Source organism: Talpa occidentalis, unplaced genomic scaffold (genome assembly GCF_014898055.3).
Source record: "Talpa occidentalis isolate TD23 unplaced genomic scaffold, MPIMG_talOcc4v2.1 talOcc4.17, whole genome shotgun sequence".
Taxonomy (NCBI): Eukaryota; Metazoa; Chordata; class Mammalia; order Eulipotyphla; family Talpidae; genus Talpa; species Talpa occidentalis.
The window spans coordinates 13,690,157-13,705,143 of record NW_023601754.1 but is presented as its reverse complement, the minus strand read 5'-3'; the positions used below and the strand labels follow the sequence as shown (position 1 = coordinate 13,705,143).

Below are 14,987 nucleotides of genomic sequence, written 5' to 3'. Positions count from 1 at the left end.
TTTTTATTGTAAATTTACATACCACACAAAATTTGACCATAAATTTCTAGTCTCCTTTGAATCACAAATGACTTCCATTAGTCCTTAGTCAAGATCCACACCTTAGGCACATGGGAAATAAATTCCTACTTATACTTTTAGGAGAATCAGTTGATTCAGACTATAAAGTTCATTGCTGAATTTGGACATTGAGCTTATTTTTCAGCATGAGTGACATGCATTTTAATAATATGCTATTCTTATAAAAACACCAACATCTTTAATTCCATACTAATCTCCCCTATTCACTTACAAAAAGGGAAACCCATTTATATAATGAATGTCATTATTCTACTGTTTGATTAATGCAATCTTCTTCAGAGAATGCAGATCAGCTTCCCAATTGTTTTACAATATATTTAACATTTTTACTCACAAAAAAAAATATTTTTTCAGTCATGCTGCCATCAGATTTGAAGATGTTATTTCGTAAAAAATATCATTGTATCAATTTAATGCATAATAGTTTTCTATCTTGTATGATACATTTTTATGTAAAGCCTCTTTTCAGACCCTGTCAGCTTGAGGAACTCTGGAGATCAGGATTTGTTTTATTTATTAGATACTGTTATTACTATAGATGAATTTATATAATTTATACCATGAAATGCGGAGTTTTTTAGTTAAGCTTCTAAATATCTAGGTAGTACTCTGTACATATCAGTTCTGCCTGCTCTAGCATGCGGGAAGAATCCTGTGGTTCAGGATATTTGCCCTGTTTGTTCGGAAAATAAGAGCACACAATTTTGGTGCTCATTACAGTCCTAGAAAGTCTATAAATATTTATAATCCTAACTATTAACCTTCTCAAGGGCCAATATTTTGATCATTCACCCATGGGTTTAATCAAACATTCTCAAGATTCTGAGATTATGTACAGAGAATGCAAGGAATGATTAATCAAGGTACAAATAACTGAAAAGGTCAAGAAATAAAAGATTCCATTTACGATCCTGGACACAATATTCCAGGTTGGCTTCATATATCAAACTAGGAATGAAAATCTGACTATAGGTAGTCTTCACTCCCAGCAAATAAGGTGGGGTATCAATACTCTTGATAATTTACTTGTAACTAAAAAGAAAATTCCTTTTGAAATTACTGTCCCCTTTGCAATTCAGTGCTTGTTGGGCAGTATGAAGAAATGTACACTTATTCTGGTGTTAAAATGGGAAGAATATTTCTACTTCAGGGCTGTTATCAGAAGTGGACAGAAATAAGATAAGGCATTTAGATCAGGTTCTAGCAAGAGTGACTGGTGACCTCACAAGGCAAACCAGACCCAGCTATATCCTAAGCACATTCCCATGGAAAACTGTTGCTTTCTCCCTCCTTTTCTTTTAGACCTAATCCTAGTTTTATCATTAGAGGAACATCTGCATATACTTGGCAGCTATTTGACACACAGCGTGTTATTTCTATCTCTGTTATTTGATATTTTCAAAGTCAGACAACAATGTCATGTTTCTTTATGTGGGACTCAGGCAGGGCAGAGACCAGTGTCAGCTCTGTCCCAGGAAGATATTGTTCATCCCACACCAAGTCCCTACTCACAGTTACACATACTTCTGAGAACAGACAATTTCCACTTTGACTACCACTCATTTCACAGTTAAAATAAGGCAAGAGGTTTCTTGTGACACGATACGTATATATGTGTGTGTGTGTGCGCATATTTGTGTGTTCACATCACCATTAGGAGAAACCCCCTCCCACCCTTTTACTTACCTAAGATCCTGCCCAGAACGAGAGACTTGACTGCACTGAACTCTGTACCTGATGACAGGTGAACTTGTCTCCTTGTATTCTCGTCAATCTATGAGATTGTTACACAAAGGACAAACATCCACGTGGGTGCCATTTTGTAGGAGGAGCCAAGGAAGACAAAAGGAGGTCACAAAACAGGCAACTGTTAGTATGGCTCCAAAGATTAAGAAAAACACAGTTCAAAGAGTTAGCTACCTATACAGGTGAATATAACTTTCTAACCTATTTCTGTATGGTGCTTGGATACCATTGCACCCCTCTCTGGATCCTCTAATATCAATTTATTGTTCTGCCCAGTAAAAGAAATCCAAAATTGGTAAAGCCAGTCAAAAAAGATATGAGTTATTTTCACCTTGGCACTTTTACGCAGCTGGGTATTTTTATTCAAGTCTCAGCTGAGAGCTTTTGCCCTATGTAGAAGACTGAAATATTAGTGCTTTTCTTCAAAAGCTGATACAGTGAATAATTCCACTTTCTGTGCTGTGACTCACATCAGTTTAAAAAAATTATTCTGATAGTGCAATCATTAATATCTGTGCTAGAATTATGGCTGCATTTAGACCCATCTGAAGTAAACTGGTCCCACTGGGGCAGCAATGCCCTACCAGTATGGAACACTGGCCCTTGGGATACCGGACAGTGCTTTCCTCCTGAGGAAAGCAAAACAAATGAAAAAAGTCTGACATTTTAAGTACCAAATATTTAATAATATCTTAGAGAGATTCTTGTCACTTCAAAATCCCTGCCCACATCTGATGGTCTAAGATCTGGGCAAGACAGGTCCTGAAAGGATGTCTCTGTTGATTCCCTTCATTATCAGATTTCTGCTCTAGGTCCTTCATGTCACCCTGCTCCTGTGGGATTTCCTCTGTTACCTCGACGAAGACCATGCCTTCTTCTCTGTTAATCTGTATGTGGTGAAGCTGCCCATCAGCCATGTTCTTAAAGTCAAAGTTAATGACATCTGGCTCTTGATGTCTATTTAGCTTGTATCTGATCTGCAAACTTCCTAAAATAGGAGGGGAAAGTTATATTTTAGTTAAAGTTGCTCTTCAAGAACTACTTATAAAAACTCAGAATTCATTTTTGTTATTTATAAAATTTGAGGAAAAAATTCACAATAGTTCATTTGCATACATCCTCTCATCGTAATTCCTAGAAGCCGGTGGCTACGTGTAGCTGCACTACTTTCAAAATCAAGACCAAGTATGTTGCTAACAAGCAGTGTCTTCCCATGAGTCTTTAGTTTTTCCCTAAAAGTCAAACATGCAATTAAGCATATGCAAATCACTGCATTAACTTCTAACTTAAAAAAAAAAAAAAGACTCTATATTATGTGAAACTACTGTGGAGGACTGTAGCAGTTTCTATAATCTCATTTTTTACAAAATATATCTACCACTCCTGAAATGCAATTGATTAAAGAAGTTTTCATAAGCAAATGTAGTTTTACTAAAGATTAGAAATACCTTCTGATGGTGCTGGTCACAGATTTTGGAATGAAATCAGGGTGAAATAAATGGTTTTAAGTCAAACCGATAATTACAATTAATACAACTCAATTGTTTGCAAAGATGTCACTTAATTTACTTTATGGGACATCTTCTCATTTAACAAAGAAAATGTCCTAATAGCCTCCCCGGTGGCGCAGCAGTTGAGCGCTGGGTTGCGAAGCAGCCCGCAGCTTCTGCAGCGCCAGTTCGATCCCTGGCAACCGGGTGAGGGTCCCACATGGTGTGCACAGATCTCTCCGGCTACCCGCTGCTCCCCTCAGCAGTGTGCTTTGTCAGTCTGGCTGCTCTGCTCTCCGCTCTGACTCTGGTGAACTATCTCACCCTCCTGCGCTTCTGACTGTACCCAGTGCTTGTATAAATAAATAAATAAATCTTTTAAAAAAAAAAAAGAAAGAAAGAAAGAACATGTCCTAATAGTATGAAAGCTCCTTGCTCAAAACACAAAGTGAGAGTCAATATAATTACTGAACAATATTCATTTTATTTTGGTGTCCACAGGCCTTGGGACCATTATTGTTTTAGTTAAAATGACCTGTTCAAGTGTTTATAAATGGGTTTACTTTCCTCATCCTGAGAATGTGTTTAGAATTTGTTATCATTACTCTAGATACAGGGGAGAGCAAAACAGGAGTCAGTGGTTCTCTCAGACCTGTCCTAACGTGCATGCCAAGACCCTGAAATCCACATACCAGCATTTCCCATCACTGTTTTATTGCCTGGAATTAGAACCAAGAGCTTATTTTGTGGACATTTTCTTATACATAATACTAGTTTGCTAATATTTCCTCAAAACTTCCTACTTTGAATTGAAGGGGATATTTTTATGTACAAATAGGCATTCTATCTCAAAAAAGAACCATATCACTGAGAGTGATATTCATGGGGAAGACTGAGCAGCTTCTAGGAAGGAGGAAATAGAAATATTGTTCACAAATAAATTAAAAATTTACATTGATATGTAAGATTATCAACATTATAAAGAGATCAAAGCACCTTGCTTATTTTAGATAACCATTTTCAATTTAGATTGAACTTATATAGAATAGTGCTGAAAAAATACAACGAATATAAAAAACAGGCATGCCATTTTGCCCATTGGTAGTTGAAGAAGTAAGAAAATGAAAACAATTCATATTATTACCGATCTAATGCTCTAATTCAATTTTGTCTCTCATTTAAAAAGCACTCACCATTTTTGGCAATGATCACGGAAAGGTATTCTTTGTAAAAGGAGCTCATATAGATCAGTAGGCTTGGTGCTCGTGTTGTTCGGAAACTAAATTTGATCATTTCTCTGCTCATCTTCATATCACCATGAAATGACGCAGCGTGGGAGCTGGAGTTTTTACTTAAGGAATAATTTTCTTGAAAATTGTAAGTCACGGACGAGCCAGATCCAAAATATGCAGAAATCTCTGAAATGACATAGAAATTTTTGTTACCAAATTTAAGTACATGGGTCTTGTTTCAGTTATATTGCTACTTTTGTAATTAAAAAGAATGAATTGTATAGTTAAAACAAATAGCCCTGAACTTGAATTAAATAACACAGTAAATTAATAGCACTTTCACGATGATCCTTGAAATGGCTTTATGTCAGAATTATATATAATTAATTCACCAGTTAACCTTATCATTGAAAGTTTAATGCTTTCCTGTCTGGTTTCAGACATAAACTAGGACTCTTGGCTTTCACCTCCTTTACCATCCATTTTCTTGTTTGAATTTTCACTCCCATTTATGCTTTTGTAGATAGAACACACTAGTCTTAGTTCAATAGTTAGGAAGGAAGATACTTTAAGGGTTCTTTTATCTTCTAGAATCAACAGGCAGGAGTTTTCTTTTATACCTAAACACATCTTCTTTTTATTGTGCACTACATAAAGTAAATCAAGTCCAGCACTCATAGGCGAGAGGGCAGCAGTGATCATCCTTGTTACTACCCAGCCTCTTTAAAATCATTTTACAAAAACATCTGACACACAAGCACACAACCAAACATGTGTGTGTAAAAATGAAGAGAGAGTATGAGGGGTGATTACTTTTGGATCCATGAGCCCAAGGGCCAGTGGTTGACTGTGAGTTGGAGAAGATGCTTACCTCAAATGAGTAATGCAGACACACGAAAATCTGAAATGGAAATATTTTTGTGGCCAGTGGGCATACTGGAAAGGAGTGTCAGATACCTTCCTCGGGAGAGCTTCCCTGCAGCCTACTTACCATCAGAGCAGAATGGCCCAGCATAGGCAGAGAAGGTGCAGTCACAAGAGAAGCCGCTGGGCTTTTCTCTGCATTGGCCCCCATTTCGACACAGCTTTCCGTAGCTGCTGCAGTGCCCTCTGCACCCTGGCTCCACGCCAGGGGTGACCCTGGCTCGTCCCTCCAGGTCCAGGGCCATTCCGTTCAACTGCAGCGCGCGAATACAGCCCAGGAAGCCCCTCTGCCGGGTGGCCGTTCCACCTAAAAGGGAAATACTGCAAATGGAAATACGTTCCTGGGTGTTTTATTCAGGATTTAAAGACCAAGCAAGACTGAGGCCTCACAGAGAATTGTCAAAAATTTGATGAGCAAACGGGACTTCGGAAACACACTTTGTGACAAAATATTAAAAGACTTCCAGAAGGCAGAACAATGCTTCTGCTCTTTCCAAAAGTTGTATTACATACTTGTTTTCTATAAATGAATCATTAAACTTTAACTTAGGAATTTTTTTCTCCCATTAGTTTCTCGATTTCAAAGAATAAAATAAAGGCTCTATCTTCTCTCCTTCAAAATAACCATGATATGCATTGATATTCTTATGTAGCAACTATTCTGGGAGCGATTTTAAATTAGCATACACTTGTGGGTAAGTATGTTTTGTCCTTCTTATCAACACCTGGCCCTGACAGTTCAAATTTCATGAGGATCAAGTAGGAATCTTTGAGTCTTTCTACCTTGACTCTCTTGATATGGCCTCTAGGGTGTTCTTTCACCAAAAATATAGTCACTGAGCACCAGATTATTCACTTTTGTATGGCATGTTTCCAAGGGAATTTTTTAAGTGTTGGTCTGTTGTTCACTGTGTTATGCTTGGAAAGAGTCTCAAAAAATTGGGATGAAAAGACAACAGTTTACCAGGAGTTGAACAACACATAATATTATGCATTTATCAAGTCCCCCTGAAAGAGGTTTAGGATGTTTGGGTAGACTCAGCCCCCATGATGCTAAGGCAGAGGTTCTCAGACTTAAAAACTATGAGTGCCAGATGCAAGGCTCCCTAAAAATACAGACTCAGGTGTCTGTGCCAAGAAACAGTAATTCTGTGGGTCAGAAATGTGGCATGACTCTAAGTGGTCAGCAAGCATCCAGGATGTGGCATTCACACAGAGGCCGTTTCACTGCCAAACAGAAAGTAATTATCCTCACAGGTGGACCTTCATTAAACAAGATGTGGTACATATACACCATGGAATATTACTCAGCAATCAAAAAAGATAAACACATGCAATTTGCAGCAACATGGATGGAGCTGGAAGGGATCATGCTCAGCGAAATAAGCCAGAAAGAAAAAGAAAAATACCAGATGTTCTCACTCATAGCAGGAATTTAGAAAATATAAATAAAGGATCTAGGGCCAGGAAAAAGACTAATTATAATAAAGTAAAAATCAAAATCAACAAGCAACTATCAACCAGAGTCATACTAGCGGGGAGGTGAGGGAAGAGGGAGTAGGATCAAATAAGGGGAAGTGGGAATTGTACGGGGAATATAACCAAGATGAAAATGCATATATTGTGCAAAAATGAAAAATGATGTAAAAAATATACAAAATTAAAATAATAATAATAACAAAGATACTGTTCAGAATACCCTCAGAGTTCAGGATGCAATGTGGGGCAATAGGAGTCGAAGGCACAGTGTCCCATTCTACTGAGAGGGAGCAGATGGTCACTGTGCCTCTAAAAAGGGGCTTTGGGGGCCTCCCCGGTGGCACAGCAGGTAGAGCACTGCGCTGTGTAGCTGTCCACAGCCTCTGCAGCATGAGTTCAATCCCCGGCCGGCCAGGGAGGAAACCCACATAGCGTGGCAGACCTCCCCTGCCTAGCCTGCTGCTCCCCTCAGCAGTGTCTTCGGTCCATATGCCTGTTCTGCTCCCCACTCTCTCTGGTGAATTCTCTCATCCTCCTGCGCCTCTGACCTATACCCCAGTTATTGTATAAATAAATCAATCTTTAAAAATAAAAAGGGGGCTGGGGCCTCCTGGTGGCGCAGGCGGTTGAGTGCAGCGCTGTGAAGCTGTCCACAGCCTCTGCAGTGCTGGTTCAATCCCGCGGGCCTCAGAGCAACCCAGATGGCGAGCAGACCTCTCCTGTCTTGCCCACTGCTCCCCTCAGCAGTGTATTTCATCAGTCTGCCTGTTCTGTTCTCCACTCTGTCTCTGATGAATCCTCCTACCTCCCGTGCATCTGGCCTGTACCCCAGCTCTTGTATAAATAAAAAATACATTTTTAAAACAAATTGATTTAAAAAAAGGGGGGGCTTTGGGGCTTCGTGTTTGAATAGATGATGCTGTCTCGCCAGCCTGGCCTTCTCCCCACTCCGCATACGCTTTCTCCCTAAGACACATGCACTCCTCTCCCACCCAGTTTAGCTTGCTCCTCATCTAGCCTTAAGGATGTAAAATCTCCTAACGCGCAAAGATCAGACAGGGTTTCCTGCATGTATTTCAGAACCAAAAACTAGCCACAAAGAGCCTAAATAGATTTCTTTCTCACCATCCACCAGATGTTACATTTTACCAGTTCCCTTTGTACATCACTGGGGTCCCTCCAGCTGATAAGGGCTGCTCTAATCTCAGTGTCCCCAGGACATGGAAGAATGCCTGGCACACGAAAGCCATGCAATAACTATTTGTAATAACTAATTAGCAATTCAAATCAACCAATCATTAATACTCAATTAATCTATCATTAATAATTAATGCACCCATTCATTAAATTGGATTACACTTTAGAAGTAGCAAAGGGGGGTGACTCAAGAGTTAAAGGAATCTGTCTCACAGGCATGGCTGTGTCCCTAAGACTGAGAATGTGGATAAAATCCAATGAGTATTTCTAAATAAATTAATTATATACTTTTTTGACGATGAATACCATAAAGAAGAAACTAGAAGAATTCCTGAGAATTTTGGACTCCTGCAGTGAACACTATTGAGAATTCAGGTTCACAGATACATGACTAGTCAAATGTCTGTATTTAAATTTCTATATTCAAATTGCTTCAGTCTACAGAATCTGTGCTTCTTTGATGAATAATACAACATTCAGGATGCGGGTCAGAGTTTCTATTTATAAATCCAGAGGTAGCTGGAGCCAGACATACATAGCCCAGTTCTTCGGAGCACGGCAGGATAGGCAGTGATTTCATCCCCCAGTTTCAAAACAGGCGACAATCTTGTTCAATTCTCCTACAGTTACTCGTCCTCCAGTCACTCTCTCTCCCTCCTTTATCCTCACGACTCTATTCTCCTTCCAATCAAAGTTACTTCTCTCCTTAGATTCAACTTCCCTATCATCTTGCTTTGTTAACTCAACTCAATAGGACTGTCTAAGGCTCAGAGTTAAGTTTGACCAAGAGTCTTCTGGCATCTTTGCTGGAGGTTTCTTTGCTGCTATGGTAGCCTGCAACCTTGGCTCAGGAACACTCTGGAGAGGGCCAGAGGCTGAACAGTCTGGATTCAAGGTGTATTCCTGGTGCATTTCATTACTTCATGTGAGAGTACTTTAAATCAAGGTGTATAGTTTATGGTACACAGTGAAGCTAAATCACGGTTGGTTATGCATTTGTCACTGAAACGTCCTCAGTCTCTCTGATTTAGGGCTTTATCTCAGTCTGCCAGTGACATAACAATAACTAAATAACTTGGAATCCAACAACCGGATACAATCCATTTTCATCGGTTCTGACTTGTTTATTCTTGTTTTCTTTTGTTTTGAATGATAAACTGGAGACATAGAGAAGTTCAGGGGCTAACCCATGGGCACAGCTGAGGAAATAGTACAACACATTTAGCTGGAGGCAGAGAGGTGGGACTGGAACCTGAAGTTGGTCATTTATTATAAGGAAGTCTCTTTATTTTCCACAGCAAAATAGGCTCAAAGACGACTTCCTTGTGCTCCTACCTCTCTGCTCATTTTTGGTTTGAAGGGCATTTCAGTTCTGCAAGCTTTATTTTGCAGCTACTTGGCTGGGCACTGTAGATACTGAGACCCTGGAGATACAGAGATATATGCAAGCGATCTTGCTTTCAAAGGGTTCACAGTCTAGCAACAGATTTAGGCAGGGAAATGTGATTACCACCTGATGTTCACAGTAGAAATAGAATCCAAGAGGAGAAGTCAAAAGAGGGGAATGTTAACAGGAAAAAACATCCATACTCAAAATACTTTCTTACATCATATTTGCAATAATGAGAAGGAAATCAACTTTGTAAATAGAACTTAATTCTGTACTTTCAAAGAGTTAATGTTTACTTAATGAAATAGTTATTTCAATCATCAAAAATGCATAATGCCTACATAATCATTTTTGTCATACATGTACTGAAAATTTTTACATTACCAGTAAGTTTCAAGTTAATAACTTTTTATTTTAAGATGTAATTATTCTGGAAAACATGGTAAATGTAAATAGGATTGGGCTTAAAAGCTTAATTAAAGATTCCAATGCCTTTTCGGGGTTAGAGTAGGTCCAATTAAAATGAGCTGCAGCTTGATTAATTGATTCTGGATGTTTCTGCTGAGCTATTATGTTTGGAGCTGTCTTCCAATTAATTTTCTATCAATTTATCTGCCATACTTTATCAGATATAATGAATTCTGGAACTTCACAAACACTGAGTATCTTGTGAAACGGATGCCTAACCTTTCTGTGTGAATGAATGTTAAGTGAATCTGCAGGCTTACGTAAGCGTGTTGAAATATCGCACCTAAATAACAGTGCCAGGTGCCGAGACGAGGCTGAGTCCAATCCCTTCATCACACTCATCACTCTTAGGAAGTAAGGATAAGTGACAGATGCATGCCACTCTCATAGGGTACTAGCTGGCTCTTTCCTCTGCCAATTTTCCACTACTTTATGGCAGGAAGACCTTTAATTTTTCAAATGACAAATTATTTATGTGCTGTCTTTGAATATTACTGAGGAGTAATTGGGAACAACTGCATAATTCACCCAGAGCCTGAGAGAAAGGAAGGAGTCAAGATTTCCACACTTCTCTTTAGAATTCAAGTATGGGGGCTTGTCTGTCAGAGGTTGGGGCTCTCCCCGACTGTGGTACCATGGCTAAGAAAAGCAGCTAAAGTCCTGACCACAGATCAGGAAAGTGACAGGGTACACCAACTGGGCCTGGGGTCAAGCTAAGGAGTTGAAAGAGGCTTTCTGTGTGTCCTGCATTGGACCTTCAGGCCTGTCCTGCCCACCATCTTGCAGACATGGTGGCATTAATTATGTAAAGGTCTATGAGATGGGGCATCTAGCTGTAATGTTGCATGGAGTGCTCCTCATTGGGCAAAGTTCTGGGAGGGCTGGAATGAGGGGGCTGTTCTCCCTCAAGTCTAAAGACCATTATGGCTGAAGAGGCAGCCAGTATAAGCAACAGTGTCATGGGGAGAACAGTCAATCACTTTTCCCTGAGCCAGAGCCAGTGGTGAGAACATATCCTGGTGGCAAGAACATCAGGGAAAATGGGTCTGTTTTGACTTCTTGCTACCTGTGAAAGCCATAGCTGCTCTGTGGTTTGTCCATACTGAGGCCTCATTTAAAGAAATGAACTTGGTGGTATTAGTCGTATTCTCCAGTCTCGATTTCCCATGTGACTTCTCAGTTCAGTCAACAGTCATGAAGATTTGCTCAGTGGATACAGATAGGCCACCAGGAGCCTCCTAGGCTAATCATGAAAAAGACAGTTCACAGGAGGAGAATGACATTGTGGAAATAAATAATAAAGAGAAATTTGACTTGTTTTACAATGTGCTTTAGAGTTGGGGGAATATGTTTACTAATACAAAAGGAAATGAAACTGAAATAAAAATTATTCAACATTCTATTCTTATAACTACATTTTAACCTATCAAAAACAAACTGAAAGTTTAAAAAAAATCTAGACTGCATTATAATTAAGAACTGCTGTTCATCAAAAGACACCATGAGCAATATGAAAATGCAATCCTCAGAGACAGAGAGGAGATAGTTGTGACTGATTTATCAGAAAAGGACTCATCCAGATTACATGAAAATCCTTATAATCTTTTTTTCTTTTTTTTTTTTTTAAAGAAGACAGGCCTCTAGAAAATGGGCAAGAGATATGAACAGCCACTTCACAAAAGAGGCTGCCCAGATGGTCAGTTGAGATTTGGCCATGCTTAACACACCCTCACGCCATGACCCAGAAATTCCTCTCCCAGGTTTCCGCCCAACACAAATACAAGCATATGTTCACCAGAAGGTGAAACAGCACAAGAAAGGACTTGCAATGTCCTCCTTGGGAATGACAGAAATGCCCATCCACAGGAAATACATCTCTCTGCACGGGTACTGTCAGTTTCCCAAGATGCCCAGGGAATACCAATGTGCAACTAAGAATGTGCACCACAGCCTCAGGAATTCAACAGGCTCCAGTCAACACCAGTCTCTGTGTATGGCATCAAGAAATTGTTTGCTCTAGATACTCAGAAAATATTTGTACCTTTGATGTGACTCAAATGCAATGCAAATGACTTTTGAGTCGATGTCAGCAGTCCTTACTTCCCCTTCAGGTCCCAGTCACAAAGCATCAAAATGGAGTTGCCCCATTTAAAAACCTGTCAGTAAAAGAATTTAGACTGCAAACAAAAATTGCAGAGCTGGTTGAATGAAAATCAATTCAAGGCTAATTTAAGAAGCTTCTAAGAAAAATGCTGAGTTTACAAACCAAAATAGAAAATGACCACTGTCACTTTTCAGCTTACAAAATGATGGATTCTTCTCCTCATCATTTCCGTGGCTGGAGGATATCTGTGGGCACACGATAACAGAAGCAAGTCTTGACATTGAGCTCTCAGTGTTAACAAGGTCAAGGGCGCATGTTTAATGCATCACTTAGCAACATGTCACTAAACAGCACCTTTCAGTAAAGCTTTTTAACTAAGATATGTCATAAATCACAAAAGAGGAGAAAGTCGAAGAACTTTAGAAGGGAGGGGACAGGTTGTAAGAACAAGAGTGGAGGAAGATGGGCCACAGACATGACACAGCCATCATGAAAAGGGCAGATGTCGTTGAGATTATTGGGGAAGGGATCGCCTTGATGCTCATTGTTTCTATTCTCTTCAATTACATTAACGTTAAAATTTTCCTCTTTTTCATACCACATTTTTGGATCATGATTTTATTACTCTTGGACTGTGCACCGCATCTACAGTTTAGATTAGCTGAAGATAACTGTTCTACTATTTGGAACTCCAGGGACTGTGAGAATCTTCTGTTTTATAATCCTCTGGTGTGGGCTAACATGAGTGGAATCGCTGGATCTGTCTTTCTTGTCCTTACTCCTATTTCAGTCGCTGCATGTACTGTCCACCAGCGCATCACGTTTTTTATCATGCTTTCTATTTATTTTTACGGATCTTGCTCAGAAGTGAAAGCATTAGTGTGGCACAGATTTTCACTCTGAGACGTGAACACACTTCATCACCCATCTTTAGTGGACTGAGAGAGTGAGCAATGTGGAAAACACTCTGGATTATTTAGTGTACTCCCGTTGCAGCCGTCACTTCTGAAAGACCGCCAGAAACTTAATATAATAAATATCACCAATCTAGGCTGGGTCATGAGATGAAGAATATAATTTATTCAAAATTTATATAAATATGTAAATATCCACAACATTATCTGTAGGCAAAATGTAAAAGATAGTATTTCAAATGAACATAATTCTAGATTATCAAAATTTCTAAGATTTCAGATTTGTAGTATTTGTAAAATAACTTCCATTGTTTTTAAATATTCCAGAACAATGAAATTTCCTGCAAGTTTGTTTAAAAACAAGAAGGTATGCTTTATTTATTTTTAATTGATGTTTTTCTCTCATTAAATCTCTTTTTTTTAAAGATTTGTTTATCTCTACACAAGAGCTGGGGTACACAGGCCAGAGGCGTGGGAGGGTGAGAGGATTCACTAGAGACAGAGCAGGGAGCAGAACAGGCAGACTGACTGAAATACACTGCTGAGGAGAGCAGCGGGCACGACAGGAGAGGTCTGCTGTGCCATGTGGGTAGCTCCCTGGCTGGCTGGGAATCGGACCTGCACTTCAGAGGCTGCACACAGCTTCACGGTGCCGCGCTCAACCCACTGCGCCACCGGGGAGGCCCAAGGAGGTGCTCTTTAGGTAAAAGCTACTAAATGCTTGGGCCTCCCTGGTTGCTCTTGGGTTAAAGTCTCCGTGATGTCAAGCTATAGCCAGCCTCTGTGGTATGAGTTCGATCCCCAGACAGGGAGCTAACTCAGATGGCGCAGCAGACCTCTCCTGTCTCTCCCACTGCTCCCCTCAGCAGTGTATTTCAGTAGAACCTCCTGCTATGCTCTCCACTCTGTCTCTGGTAAATTCTCTTGCCCCACACCTCTGGCTACACCCCAGTTCTTGCATGCATAAATAAATAAATCCTTTTAAAAAAAGCTACCAAATGCTTGGATACCAAAATCTATCTTAGATTGACAGTAATAACTTATTTCACTTTTGACTGGTGTTTAAAAAGACTATTTTCATGTAATTTAAACATTGTTATTATTATTAATGTCATTGTTAGTGCCTGGATTCAAAACATTTTTATTAGCAGAAAAAAGTTGTGCTGAAAATGACAGACTTAGTCTTTGCAATTACATTTATCTCATTCATTTATCCCAATACCCAAATACAGACAGTCGTTATGCATACTTGAAAATACTGATTAGCCATAATTATCTTTAAGATGGATGGGTGAACTACAAATGAAACTCTTGAACTTGTAAGTAAGAGGAATGAAATTATCCCTTAAAATTTTAACCAAAAATCAATTATATTGGATTAAAGCAGAGATCCCACCCAGTGAGTCACTGAGTCCCAGAGCAGCCTCACTGCTTGTGTATTTGATGGTGTGACTACCAGGAGGGGAAATACAACAGCTTCCCAGGAAAGGCCCCTCCACTCCTGGCATGTACTGGCACAGACATTGGTACAGAGAAGCGCACCTGCCTGGGGACAGTGGGATGAGGGGCGGGCAGGCTCTCCCTGAAGAGCGGGAAGGCAATGAGTTACTTTCTCTGGGCTTTGGGCTTCTGTTGTCTGGCAAGAGCATGGTTTGTAGTAAATAATAGAGCCTGTAGGGTCTGGGAACAGCCTTCATCAATGCTACAAGTGAGGAGATATGAAGAAAACAAGAAACATCAGCTTCTGTTGAAATTAAAAACTGAGAAAGAATGTGTGGAACCCCTAGACCTACAAAGGAGCGTGAGTAAAACACTAGCAACAACAACAAAAAAGCAACCCAGGCCTCCCTGGTGGCGCAAGGGGTTAAGACGCAACCTCTGAAGCTATCTTCAGCCACTACAGCATGAGTTCGATCCCTGGCCAGCAAGCTACCCACATGGCACAGCAGACCTCTCCTGTCG

General features: G+C 39.9%; 1 protein-coding gene across 6 annotated transcripts in view; it reads right to left on the bottom strand.

The window, feature by feature from the left end:
• CNTNAP4 (contactin associated protein family member 4) overlaps positions 1 to 14,987 on the bottom strand; it is a 271,211-nt gene that overhangs the window by 15,960 nt on the left and 240,264 nt on the right. For all 6 annotated transcript variants that reach the window (XM_054697006.1, XM_037516186.2, XM_037516184.2 and 3 more), the window contains 4 exons: positions 5,541 to 5,780; positions 4,511 to 4,735; positions 2,682 to 2,815; positions 1,768 to 1,855 (listed from right to left, as the gene is read on the bottom strand). In XM_054697006.1, the coding sequence (XP_054552981.1) occupies positions 1,768 to 1,855; positions 2,682 to 2,815; positions 4,511 to 4,735; positions 5,541 to 5,780 (687 nt within the window). The remainder of the gene's footprint in view (positions 1 to 1,767; positions 1,856 to 2,681; positions 2,816 to 4,510; positions 4,736 to 5,540; positions 5,781 to 14,987) is intronic.